General features: G+C 36.0%; 1 protein-coding gene across 1 annotated transcript; it reads right to left on the bottom strand.

Annotated features, from left to right (window-relative positions):
* Window positions 1–2,062: 2,062 nt before the first annotated feature.
* LOC135206548 (uncharacterized) lies at window positions 2,063–9,087 on the bottom strand. The gene is made up of 4 exons (XM_064237898.1): window positions 8,883–9,087; window positions 3,380–3,637; window positions 3,013–3,198; window positions 2,063–2,312 (listed from the first exon to the last, which is right to left on the bottom strand). Exons 2-4 carry the CDS (start codon window positions 3,621–3,623, stop codon window positions 2,101–2,103), a joined length of 642 nt encoding a protein of 213 aa, XP_064093968.1. The 5' UTR covers window positions 3,624–3,637; window positions 8,883–9,087; the 3' UTR covers window positions 2,063–2,100.
* Window positions 9,088–14,731: the final 5,644 nt, after the last annotated feature.

Here is a 14,731-nt window from a genome sequence, read left to right on the forward strand (position 1 = left end):
ATATATATATGTCATTTACTTATTTGTCACTTATCTATGTTCACTTTCTTTTCTTAAAATATGTTGATTCCATTCTGCATATGCTTAATTTGAACGTGAAAATAATAATAATAAGAATAATACTAATAATTATTAATATATATTTTTTTTTTGTTTTTTTTTTTTTTTTTTTTTTTTTTTTTTTTTTTTTGCTCTATCACAGTCCTCCAATTCGACTGGGTGGTATTTAAAGTGTGGGGTTCCGGGTTGCATCCTGCCTCCTTAGGAGTAAGTCACTTTTCTTACTATGTGTGCCGTTTTTCTAGATCACACTCTTCTGCATTAGTCCTGGAGCTACTTACAGCCTCTAATTTTTCTAGATTCCTATTCAGGGATCTTGGGATCGTGCCTAGTGCTCTATGATTATGGGTACAATTCTACTGGCGTATCCCATATCCTTCTTATTTATATTTTCAGATCTTGATACTTATCCATTTTTTCCCTCTCTTTCTCTTCAACTCTGCATGGTGTCCCATGGTATTGCGACATCAATGAGTGATACTTTCTTCTTGACTTTGTCAATCAACGTCACGTCTGGTCTATTTGCATGTATCACCCTATCTGTTCTGATACCATAGTCCCAGAGGATCTTTGCCTGATCGTTTTCTATCACTCCCTCAGGTTGGTGCTCGTACCACCTCCCAGCAAACACACAAGTATTGGTCATACATTGACCCATTGTCGGAGATCCAGACTTTCGGGTATCGGTACAAATGATCAGTAGCATCGGTCCAAATTTATATCCATTATCCGTTTGCACACCGGGCCCTTAATGGGCACTGTGTTGAAAGAATGTTGGGACAATACATGCAATCCATAATCACGCCAATGCATGTGTTGGACCAGTAGTGGAACAACTCTGGACTTCCAACTTTCCTATTTTGGGCAGATACTGGTACGATTACCAGTATCCAATTTATGTTTCATTACGGATTGCCAGATAATTCCAATGCATGATATGAAAGAATTAAATGTGATATCTATGTACATCACTCTGCTGTATCTAAAGTTTGAAAATAACTATACAATGAAAAAACGGACTCCTTTGGCAGGTTTTGTTCAGTGGTCTTAGACACGTGATCGAACCCCACTGGAAGAAATGTTAGAAGCTCGATCTCCTTACTTTACCTTTATCAGCACTATAGTTACATGCATAAAACATTGTATAGTTTATTTTCAAACTTTAGCTACAACAGGTGATGTACATAGATATAAAACATTTCTTTCATAGTCTTCTGGACAAAACGTATACCCTATGTATCTGTATGTTGCAATATCATCTTAATTTATTTTTGATAAAGTAGTATAGGGTGATGTGGCAAGTATTTAGGTATTGACAAAATTATTTTTGAAAATAATTTAAACACTTTTATGCAAACATATATCAGTCAAGAGAAACAAATCAATACTCTTTTAAAACTGTTCTGTGATCAAGTATTGTGGCTGTCATGTAAACAATAATTTCAATAAATGCATTAACACATAAAAAAATGGGATTCCATTATACTGGTGTTTAACATCAAAATCATAGTCACAATTAAATTTTTATTCGAAGGCAAAAAATGGTTAACAAAACAGTTGCAGTAACTAGTACCATATATATACTGCATTCTCTATATCTCACTACATACTACATAAACTCTCCTTAATTGTTTAATATATGATTTCTATATACAATATTTTACAAAAACTAGCTGATGATACAGTCAAGGAAATTATAAATATTCATGGATTTCTGTCTAATGTTTGTTGTGACTTCGTGCAAGATGGTACATCCATTTAATTAAAAAAAAAAAAAAGTAATGCAGGAACACAAATTGCCATTCATAAAGTACAGCACTGTATGTACTAGATAAATGGATGTAAGCATCTTGCATGAAGTCACAACAAACATTAGAACAGAAAAGAATGATACTTCTCTACATCAAATTATTCATTTAAATATAATAAAAAATTATTCATTTAAATATTATAAAAATCTAATCAAAAGAGACTGCCAATAATAAGATAAATTTGATTGATAAACAAATTACATGAATATTTATAATTTCTTGACAACAGTCAGCAGAAGTGCTCTATATTATATTCCTTCAGGATCCCAACCAGAATTAGGTTGAGATGAATTGGGACTCTCATCTTGACTTTGCTGACTGTGCAAGTCTTTTGGTCTTTTCCTTCCCACGTATCTGTCACATGCATTTTTAGATAAATCATCATAGTTTTCCCTTCTTCAGTTTCATCAGTTGATAATTGTGTCTTGTTCACCAGAATATCTGAAAAGGATAATCAATATTAGTAAATTGCATATCTGCAGTACTACGCATAGTCCAACAATATAAAAGCCTTTATATTCAGTTACTTATACCACTATTATTACAATTTGAGTTAAAATCTAAGTTAGAAAAGCATAAACCTCTGAACCCAAGGGGTCGAGTAGGAAAAGTAACCCTATACAGGAAGGTAAAAGTGGACAATAATAAAAAAATGGTGTAACTTTGTGTACTCTCAAGCAAGTGAACTCAAATCCAAGACAGTGGAAGACATTGGTACAGAGGCTATGGCAGTATCCAACTTTAGAAGTTTTGATGTCAAAGTATTAATTCATTTAAAGGTTAACAATTAAGGTTTAAGTCCTTTTTAACTTTTGTGGATTTGATTTTGGTGTTAACCCCTGCCAAGGCTAAATGATAATGGCACTTATGGTTTCTGTGCTTTAACATTACACTGCACTTTTATAATGGATTACTTTGCATTACTTTTAAACCTTACTGAATGTGTGGATGAAATACAAATGCAACTCATGTTTTGAAGATTTCACATACAGTACTTATATTTTGACTAGCTACCAGCATCCATGGCACTTCACTGCATCTGCATCCCCATCTAAAAGCTAGCAATAGGCAGTACTACAAAGTGCCATTTACACACTGCAAAAGCCATACCCTACACCTAACAGCATTATACAGCACTCACTTATTATAATTCCACACAATGTCGTGTTCTCGAACCCTTTCTTGCATGTATTTGTTTTCGTGTTCCAGCCAAGACGACCTTCCCAGTTGAACTCATACTGGAGTCCACTTGTCATGCAGAAGTCAATCATGGTTTTTGACTGCTGCTTTGACGGTTGCTCCCCCCAAGAATCTGGAGTCGATGTACCTAGAAATAACATTCAATAAGACTGGTTTTTATACAAAAGTTTTGATAATCATTAGAAATGAAATCATTCTACACACTATGGCCTTTTTCTTTATCTTTAGTAATGTCAAAGTAAGAGTTTTCAGTACTGAAGCATAATAAACATCATTGTGCATATCATGGTAACTGACATGTTGCTTACCAGTGACTTTAAGGGCACTGTCCCCATTTATCTGTTGTTCAAAGTCCTCAAAGTCTACATATCTTTGTATTGGTAGCAATCCGTCCAGCAAGGATAAATCAGGTCCAGTGGGTGCAACAGCCTGAGTTTGTTTCAAATGTTTGATGGTACCTATCATTATTTCTAGTGAATTCTGCTGATCTTGTTGCACCCTACTTTCCAATTTTGTCATTATCATCACAAGAGGTCGCATCACTTCCAGCATAAGAGGTTGCAAGACTGAAAAAGAAATCATATTTTCCAATATCTAACCAGAAGTGTGTTAATTTAAATGTAGTTAGCACAAATTCTCTTTTCATAAATAGCTTCACCAACACAGGAAATAAAAGCTGTTTTTATTGGTTACACAGGTACCATCTGATTTACAATATTCAATTTACTGAAAAATTGAGGAGGAAACTGTCAACAGATACTCTTTGGAAATCTGTATAAGCAAAAAAGAAAAAAGGTTGATAGCCCCACACACACACACAGATTGCCAAGCAATTAGTAAGCTAGGAGAAGACATTATTTTCACATCCATCGTTGTTAAAAATTTCACCACTAGTTGCTTGTGTATGTGAATTATTTTCTACAGTAGCTTTTTTTATTTCCATGCAAAGTTCTCTATATTCCTTATATTATCTTTCTGCATGACGATTCAAGGTCCATGTACTTGCCATAATGAACAATCCCCAGCTTCACAATTCTTGAACATACAGGGGACCTGAGACAGAAAAATATCAAGGTATGTGTGGGAAAAGCTTACTTTTGGCTTGTCCTAATTGAAAGTGGGTACCAATTTTATGAATGGCAAAGCAACTAGTGGGAGGTGTGATGTAAATTAATTAGCAGAGGGAGAATTCAGATCTGGATTGAAAGGTAAGGTACAGTTGTGTTGTTGGTGGAGACATCCAGCCAGGTCAGGGAAAACAAACATGGCAGAAGGTGGAAAACAAGTCATGAAAATTGAAGTCAGAATGAATTCCACGGGTAGGCAGGTCAACCCTTCAGAAAAGGCCAAAGTAAAAGAAGCAATAGATAAAACTCTAGAGGAGAGTGACGTCTCCTTGTTAGACATCAAAGAATGTTTAAAAGGTAGGCCTCATGACAACAGTAAGCTAATAGATTTAGACCACAACGATGATTTTTTACCTACATCCACCCACAAGAAATCGACAAGTGATAGGAAGAAGTCATGCCCATGTGGGCAATGCAAGGTCCAGCTAGGCCCAGAAGACGAAAGCCAAGTGTGATAAATGACAAAAAATTGTTCTGCACAGACCTAAACAAGCCTCAAATGAAGACTTTCTTGAGGTCGATAAAAATGACAGAAAAGGAAAAAGGCCTAGATTGGTATTGCAGTTACTCAAAGAAGATTGCAGATCATACAAAGAGAAATTAGAAAAAGCAATTGAAGAAACTGAGAAATTGCTGAAAACAAGCTTATATAGGTATTGCATGAGATGCTAAAAGGAAGAAAACACTAGTATTTGTATAAAATGTAATGGAGGGTACAGGCAAAAAGGGTCAATAAGTCAGGATGAGGAAATTGCTATGAGAAAGGATAGAGGAAACATCCCAGATCACCAAGAATTTTGGAAATATGGTATTGGATGGAATAAAAAGTGCAGAGAAAGTAAAAAAGGAGAATAAATCAATTGGAGAACTAAAGTTACTCAAAGAAGATTGCAGATCATACAAAGAAAAATTAGAAAAAGCAATTGGAGAAACGGAGATTGTGCAGAAAACAGGACAGTGAGCAATCATTGGAGCTTCATGGAAGACCTGAAAACCCTAAATGAAAACCTAGTGAAGAATATGGAAAACAAACAAGGTACAATCACGGAAAGGACCACTAAAATAATGTCAAGACTAAAGGAGTAACTCACTAACCCTGACAACAAGCAATGCTTGAATAGCGAACCCTAAACAGGGACCACGATTAACAGAGGGTTGGAAGAAAGCAAAGAACATGGGAAAATCAAAGTGCACCTAAAGATAAGGATAAGCTAACAAGAGCAGAGTGCAGGTTCTTTACGACAGGAAAGTGCAAGAAAGGAGACTTGTGAGTACCTGCGCTTACGACAGGAAAGTGCAAGAAAGGAGAGACTTGTGAGTACCTGCACTTAACGACAGGAAAGTGGCAAGAAAGGAGACTTGTGAGTACCTGCACAAGTGGAAAAAGCCAGAATTTATAAAAGATCCCAGAACAGTCAAGGCAGAAAAAGAGTAAACCAAAGGACAGTATATAAGTTCTACAAAGAAGGTTATATTGTAAATATGACAGGAACTGTAAATACAGCCACAGAGTCATTAGCCAGAATAGGACTATAGTACGACGAAATTAAGTAGACCAAAGATGAGAATGTATGCGTTCAAAGAGGGCACTGCAAATATGGTAGAAACTGTAAATACAGTCACAGAATCAGAGCCAAAAATAGGGCTATAATAAATGGAAAGGCAAGGTACCAAGAAATAAGACACGTTGACTATGAGCCAGAATAAAAGAGCAAGCAGAGATGAGGATGAGCAGCCATATATGTGCAGGTTAAAAAAAAAAAAAAAAAAAAAATCAAAAAAGGAAATCAAAGCAGAAGCAGCAATCAAGAGCCCTTTATGGACAATTTGGACAAATAGCTTGGTAAATACATGTACCAAATATATTATAGAAATTAACGGAATGAGATATGCCAAAAAAAGGTATACAAGAAATGAGACCAAGTGACTATGAACCAGAATAAAAGAGCAAGCGAGATCAGGATGAGCAGTATATGTGCGGTTTTTCAAAACAAAGATCAATCAAAAGAAATAGTAGAAGAGCAATTAAGAGCCCCTTATGGACAATGTCGGACAAAAAGCTTGGTGAACACATGTACCAAATATAATAATAGAAATTAATGGAATGAGGTATGCCAAAAAAGCACTGAATAAGGAAATAAAGATAAGAATTAATCAAGATATCTAAGAGACTTTCAAACAAAAGAGGAAAAGAAATAAGAAGCTGAGGTTCACAGATAACTTCGAGGAAAACAAAAACATAAGGGAACTGGAAACAAAGGAAGCATGTATCATAATGAAAGCCAGACTGAATATGTTGAACTTAAAGGCTAGCTTCCTGGGTAAATTTCAGGACGAGGTCTGGGATATATACAGAGGAGGAGGACATCACCGAACATTTATTCATGTGTAAATCAATTAAAAAAACAGATCAGGACATAAATATAGACACGGAAATCCCCTAGCAGAAAACTGGGGGAATACATAAGGATAGCCCACAAAATTAAGAATGTTCTTATACTGGAAGCGATGGATGTCAAAGCTAAGTAGCATTGCCTGCCTCAGTTATATTAAGAAAAAGAAATGAAAGGGGGTTGGGTTAAAATTAAAGTAGAAATATTGTGTTATATCTAATTTGGAAACATCTTTAATTTTGGGGGGTTACTATTGTTGCAGAAAAGGACAATAGACATGAATTAAAATACAGGTAGTGTTCAAGTTACAATAATTTGTCTTACGATAATCCGATTTTACGATGGGGTTAACAATTAATACTGATACAACAATATTTTGAAATTATTTTAAAATTTCACTCGCAATGAACGCAGGCAGCAGAGTACACTCAGGGAGCGAGAGAGACCAAATTACAATAGCCTAAAATTTATCCTGTCTTCTAGTTAAAGAGTCTGAAAACAGCAAAAGAGAATGATGAAGGTATTGTTTTTAAACGTTATAATTGTGTAAATGTATAGTCATGAACAACCGAATGACTGATAAGCAATTACCGTAGTCATGTTATAAATGATGATATGTAGCATAGGAATGATATTTTTATGCAGAAAGTTTATTTGCTATAGATCAAAGCTCAGCAAGGAAATATACTGCTAATGACTATCATGCAATAGCAACAAGGATAAAACTCCTGTAAACTTGTGCCATCAAACACAACCTTAGATAAAATTGTGCTATCGAACACAATCGTAGATAAAATTGAGAGAAAATCATTTTATCAAACTATTGGGCTTGAAAGAAACACATTTTACAGTTTTTTTTTAGACCAATAAAAGATAACGCAAAGCTTGTATTACGCTGAAACCACCAAGTGAAAATAGTGACAGAATCCTGTAATTGTTTTTTACACAAAAAAACATGCCCCTGATGCAATCTTTTCATGAAAAAATAATTTAGTTCACAACAAATGTATTCAAGTCATATTTCAACTTGAACACGTTGTCTAACGAAAATGACCTTGTCTCATATAAGTAAAGTATCTGGATATTCATTTATGCTAACTAGAAGCTAGAAAATTTGCTCATAATTGAGTTAAATATGGCGAAATAAACTTGTATGGGCCACCAACTGATTTCTAAATCAAAACATTGACCACTACCTATATGTTAGTATTTTATAATGCAATAATACAAGAATACCTACAATTATTATTGGATACAGTGAAGTGATGTAGAACTTATTTTATAATTATATGCAGCCATCAGCAGCCTGACATCACTCAATTGTACTAATGTCTGACTGATTCTCGTTTTGTGTCCAATTTTTTTTCCTACTAATATATCATAGTCAGAATGCACTGAACCTCCAGAATTGGCTTATATCAATTAATAAATTACTATACCGTATGTGTAATATAGAGAATACTGTAGGCTACGCTACTGTATTCGTATGTCTACACTAGGCCAACACTTTAATTTTAGTCAATTTCTTCGTACTGAATTTTCACAAGCACATATAGGGTATAAAACCGCATGGTACAGGGGCGGACCATGTACGATCAATGTGTACAACCCCCAAAAAAGTACATTATAACGCGTCCTGACATCGGAGATGGGCATCAGACGCGACTTGTTGGTTGGTGAGAAAACAGAGCTAAAGACCTCTACTCAGGTGTCAGGACGCATTATAATGTACTTTTCTTGGGGTTGTACACATTGATCATACATGGTCCACCCCTGTACCATGTGGTTTTTTACCCTAGCCTACATTGAACCTAGAAAATATGCTGAAACTAATAATTATTATGCTGTATACCTATGTATAAAGTAGTGTAGGCTAGGCTACCCTATATGTAGTGATGGTGCCAATTACCCTAGTGTAGGCTAGGGTATATTTGAGATATGATTTTCCATAAGTAGGAGAATACCTGTAAACAGTTTTAAGTAACAAAGTTAAACTGAATACCTAATGAGTAAAACTTAGGATCCGGTACTAACCCCAAGTTTTCCTAGAATGCCACTCATGACCTATCCGGAACTTGCCTATCCAATATCGATTAGGGTTCCGTGCCCTGACCTGGCTTTAGGGGCATCTGGAGTCTGGACCCCGCTCTAATAACACAACTTAGTAGCTACCATTCCGAGGTTGTCCTACTCTTAAAGAATTTAGCTTATTCATAGGTACTTGTTCCTCATGATAGCCTAACCCACATGGCTAAACACATGAACCTAATATGCAAACACTTGCTACTCACAATTGTCTTCCAAAGCACGTTTAATCTTCTTGGTGATGATTTTGCGCTTGCAGAAATGGTCAGCAGTAGTGCTCTTCAGAGACAAGACTATTTCATTGTTTTAAATTTGACCTCAGCCAGTCCACGTGAGTGTAGTAGTAGTAGTAGGCGGTGTTTGTCTTTGAAACGGCTCCTCCCTTGCTTGTTGTTATTCCTCTTTGGTTTATGTTAGGTATCGGTAGATCTATATAAACTATACGCGGGAAGCTATTCTTCTTGGAGATCTTTATGGTTTTGTGCTCGTAGAACAGATCAGTAGCATTGCACTTTCGAGAGTGATGATGTTTGCGTTGCTGTACCTTTGTTCTTTACAGTTTTGAAGTTGAACACCCAGCGAGTGTAGTAGTAGTAGCAGTAGTAGTAGTAGGCGGGATTTGTCTTTAAAATGGTTCCCTTGCTTACTTTTCATTCATCCTGTGTTTGGTAAAGTTTTTTCTCTCTGTAATGCCATAGTTTTTTTTTTTAATTCTTTCCTATTTTCAAAAGGTCTACAAATAAAAGCAAAAAGTATATTTCTCTTCATAGTGTCTTGGAATGTTTCAAATGAGTAGGTTTAACATAATTTTAAATTTGGCAAACATAAGAAAATGTGCCAAACAAAATATGCTAAGTAAAAAAAAAAAAAAAAAAAATGCCAAATCAAAATTTTGGATACCAATTAGTTGAGAAGTATCACACACAAATTCCACTATATTGTATATGTATGTGGCACTTTTTCAAACCAGATTGGCATCCAAAATTTTCGATTTGGCACATTGTTTTTTTATTTTGACATATTGTTGGTGTATTTGCTTGTTTTGTTTCCAATTTGAAAACAAACACCACACACACACATATATATATATATATATATATATATATATAGATAATATATATATATATATATATATATATATATATATATTGAAAAAGAAACCCACAAAATCACTTTGTAACTTGTTTACTTCTAAGTATTTACATTTAGTTTTTACTAAGAAGTAAACAAGTTACAAAGTGATTTTGTGGGTTTCTTTTTCAATCTTCAGAAGAAAAAACTGAAAGAAGTTTTTGTTTGGTTCATATATATATATATTATATATATATATATATATATATATATATATATATATATAATATTATATATATATATATATATTTAAATTTAAAGGTTATCAATAATTGTCTTGAGAATTTTTTTTTTTTTTTTTTTTTGCTGCTATGCAATATATTTTTTAAAGTCGCTTCAAAAGATCCAACTGTATTGTTTATGAATCGAACCACAGTTGGGTATCCAACACTGGTAAAGAGATAATCAAGCCGAAATTGGATATCCAGTGTTATCCAACATTGGAAATGCGGTATTATTTTGGTAATGGGTCCAATTCAGTTATTCCATTATCCATTAGTATTGTTGGATTTCCTCAATAATCCAGAATTGGCCCAATACATCTGTGTTGCTGGGCTATTACTGCAAGGTAGCTGATGTTTCTTGCACAGGCTCCAGTGGAGTGCCTTTGCCACTTAATCATGCCTCTTTTTGTACTGGTTCTGTGCAAGTGTCGGGCACTCGTTTGCTATGTGGTTTATGGTTTCATTTTTCGTATTGCACTTCCTACATATGGGGAGAGAGTTATTTCCGTCTATCGTTCTTTGAACATATCTGGTTCTTAGGGCCTGATCTTGTGCCGCTGTTATCATTCCTTCAGTTTCCTTCTTTAGCTCTCCCCTCTGTAGCCATTGCCATGTGTAATCGCTGGCTAGTTCTTTAGTCTGTCTCATGTATTGTCCGTGCATTGGTTTGTTGTGTCAGTCCTCTGTTCTGTTTGTCATTCTCCTGTCTGTATATTTCTGGGTCTTCGTCTACTTTTATTAGTCCTCCTCTTCCCATGCACTCTTTAGCCACTCGTCTTCACTGGTTTTCAGATATTACCCCAGTGCTCTGTTCTTGATGCAGTCCTCTCCCTCCTTCCTTTTCGTGTTATGTATAGTCTGTCCGTATTTGCTCTTGGGTGTAGTGCTTTGTGTATTGTCATATGTTTCCTCGTTTTCTGATCTATGCTGCGGAGTTCTGCCTTCGTCCATTCCACTATTCCTGCGCTGTATCTGATACTGGTACTGCCCATGTGTTTATGGCTTTTATCATATTTCCGGCGTTGAGTTTTGACTTGAGTATCGCCTTGAGTCTCTGCATATATTCTTCCTGATCATGTCCTTCATCTCTTGGTGTTTATATCCCCTCCTTCCATTATCCCAGGTATTTGTATCCAGTCTCATCTATGTTTGATGTTGCTCCCATACTGTAGCTTTATCCCTTCAGTTATCATTACTTTGTCTTTTTGTATGTTGACTAAGGCGCATCATCATCATCATCATCATCATCATCATCATCATAATAATAATAATAATAATAAGTAGTAGTAGTAGTAGTATGTAGTAGTAGTAGTAGTGAAAAACTCTCTATCGTGAGAGTGTTATAATGTTCTAAAGGGTCCAAAATAATACAGTGTTAAGATCCGTGTATAATTTTTAAGACTACAAAAAGCTTTCGAACCCTTCCCTGAGTTCATTTCAGTCCAAATGAACAATTAGTTACAACATGTACGGAGGTAAATTTATTAAAAACGAGACGTTGAAGAACGTTGACACCAGTCATTAGCAACGTTGCAACAACCATGCGGAGATCCAACAGAATTGCAGCCAGAAGGATTGATAGGGGAGAGGAAATCACCTAGTTGGAGTTAACTGCCCTCTTTCTTCATCACCAGTCCATTAACCGAGCTAGCGACCGGTGTCAACGATCTTCAACGTCTCTTTATTTTTAAATTTACCTCCGTACATGTTGTAACTAATTGTTCATTTGGACTGAAGATGAACTCAGGGAAGGTTGGGTTCGAAAGCTTTTTGTAAAGTCTTAAAAATTATACACGGACTCTTAACACTTTGTATTAATGTGGACCCTTTAGAACTTTTATTATTATTATTATTATTATTATTATTATTATTATTATTATTATTATTATTATTATTATTATTATTATTATTATTATTATTATTATTATTATTATTATTATATTATATTATATTATTATAATTATATTTATTATATTATATTATCATATCATATAATAATTATATTATATTATTATATAATAATTATTATTATTATAATTATATTATTATTATTATTATTATTATTATTATTATTATTTTTTTTTTTTTTTTTTTTTTTTTTTTTTGCTCTATCACAGTCCTCTAATTCGACTGGGTGGTATTTATAGTGTGGGGTTCCGGGTTGCATCTGCCTCCTTAGGAGTCCATCACTTTTCTTTTTTACTATGTGACGTTTCTAGGATCACACACTTCGCATGAGACCTGAGCTACTTCAGCCTCTAGTTTTTTCTAGATTCCTTTTCAGGGATCTTGGGATCGTGCCTAGTGCTCCTATGATTATGGGTACGATTTCCACTGGCATATCCCATATCCTTCTTATTTCTATTTTCAGATCTTGATACTATCCATTTTTCCCTCTCTTTCTCTTCAACTCTGGTGTCCCATGGTATTGCGACATCATGAGTGATACTTTCTTCTTGATTTTGTCAATCAACATCACGGTCTGGGTCTATTGCACGTATCACCCTATCCGTTCTGATACCATAGTCCCAGAGGATCTTTGCCTGATCGTTTTCTATCACTCCCTCAGGTTGGTGCTCGTACCACTTATTACTGCAAGGTAGCTGATGTTTCTTGCACAGGCTCCAGTGGAGGGCTTTTGCCACTGAATCATGCCTCTTTTTGTACTGGTTCTGTGCAAGTGCCGGGCATCACTTTGCTATGTGGTTTATGGTTTCATTTTTCGTATTGCACTTCCTACATATGGGAGAGATGTTATTTCCGTCTAATCGTCACTTTGAACATATTCTTGGTTCTTATGGCCTTGATTCTTGTGGCCGCTGTTATCATTACCTTCAGTTTTCCTTCTTTAGCTCTCCCCTCTGTAGCCATTGCCAATTGTCATCGCTGGCTAGTTCTTTAGTCTGTCTCATGTATTGTCCGTGCATTGGTTTGTTGTGCCAGTCCTCTTTTCTCTCTGTCTTTCTCCTGTCTCTGTATATTTCTGGTCTTCGTCTACTTTTATTAGTCCTTCTTCCCATGCCACTCTTTAGCCACTCGTCTTCACTGGTTTTCAGATATTGCCCCAGTGCTCTGTTTTCAATGTTGACGCAGTCCTCTATACTTAGTAGTCCCCTCCCTCCTTCCTTTCGTGTTATGTATAGTCTGTCCGTATTTGCTCTTGGGTGTAGTGCTTTGTGTATTGTCATTTGTTTCCTGGTTTTCTGATCTATGCTGCGGAGTTCTGCCTTCGTCCATTCCACTATTCTGCGCTGTATCTGATTACTGGCACTGCCCATGTTGTTTATGGCTTTTATCATATTTCCTCCATTGAGTTTTGACTTGAGTATCGCCTTGCGGTCTCTGCATATATTCTTTCCTGATCGTGTCCTTCATCTCTTGGTGTTTTATATCTCCTCCTTCCATTATTCCCAGGTATTTGTATCCTGTCTCATCTATGTGTTTGATGTTGCTCCCATCTGGTAGCTTTATCCCTTCAGTTCTCGTTACTTTGCCTTTTTGTATATTGACTAAGGCGCATTTTTCTATTCCAAACTCCATTCTGATGTCCCCAGATACATCCTTACAGTCTGGATTAGGGTATCTATTTCCTTGATGCTCTTACCATACAGCTTGATGTCGTCCATGAACATCAGATGGTTGATTTGTTGCCTCTTTTCTTGAGTTGGTACCCGGCATCCATCTTCTGTAGTACTTTTTGTCATGGGAATCATGGCTACTACGAAGAGTAGTGGGGACAGTGAGTCGCCCTGAAGATCCCTCTCCTGATATAACCTCTGCTAGTCTTATTCCAGAGCTTGTAAGTATTGTATTCCAGTTGTGCATTGTATTTTTGAGGAAGCTGATGGTATTTTCCTCTGCCCCATATATTTTCAGGCATTCTATTAGCCATGTGTGTGGTATCATGTCGCGAAGGCTTTTTCTTATAGTCTATCCATGCCATGCTTATGTTGGTTTTCCTTCTCCTACTGTTCTTCATTACCATTTGTCTATCAGGAGCTGGTCTTTTGTGCCCCTACACTTCTTCTGCAGCCTTCTGTTTGGTAGGATGTGTTTGTCTCCTCTAGGTAGGTGTAAGCCTTTCACTGATGATACCTGTTAGTAACTTCCGACATTATTGGTAGGCAGGTGATAGGCCTGTAGTTACTGGCTATATTTTCCCTTACTCTTGTCTTTTTGTACTAAGGATGTTCTTCTGTGGTCATCCATTTGGGTGCTTGGTGATTTGAGATACAATGCTGGAGTTGTTCTGCTATTCGTGGGTGTAGGGCCTTGAAGTTTTTGAGCCAGTATCCATGGACTTCATCGGGACCTGGGTTTTCCAGTTTGGCATTTTCTTTAGTTGGTGTCTGACTGTGTCTGTCGTGATCTCTGTGAATCTTTGTTTTATTCTCCCTGTTTCTTCTTCCTTGACTTTCCTGGAGCCATGTTGCATGTTTGTTGTGTGATACCGGATTGCTCCATATGTTTTTCCCAGAGTCTCTTACTTGGTTCGGCTTCAGGAATTTCTGGGTGGTTGTCTTCCCCTCTTAGTTGGCTGTATAGTCTTTTCTGGTTTGGTTCCGAATAGTTTTGTTCTGTTGGTATCCCTTATTCCTGTTCATGTACCGTTGGATCTTGTGTGCTTTGGCCTTAAGCCTCTGTTTTACATCTTCTATTGTGTTGTTTAGTCCCCTCTCTTGTGACTTTGTATTTCTCGT

Source organism: Macrobrachium nipponense, chromosome 31, assembly GCF_015104395.2.
Source record: "Macrobrachium nipponense isolate FS-2020 chromosome 31, ASM1510439v2, whole genome shotgun sequence".
Classification (NCBI taxonomy): Eukaryota; Metazoa; Arthropoda; class Malacostraca; order Decapoda; family Palaemonidae; genus Macrobrachium; species Macrobrachium nipponense.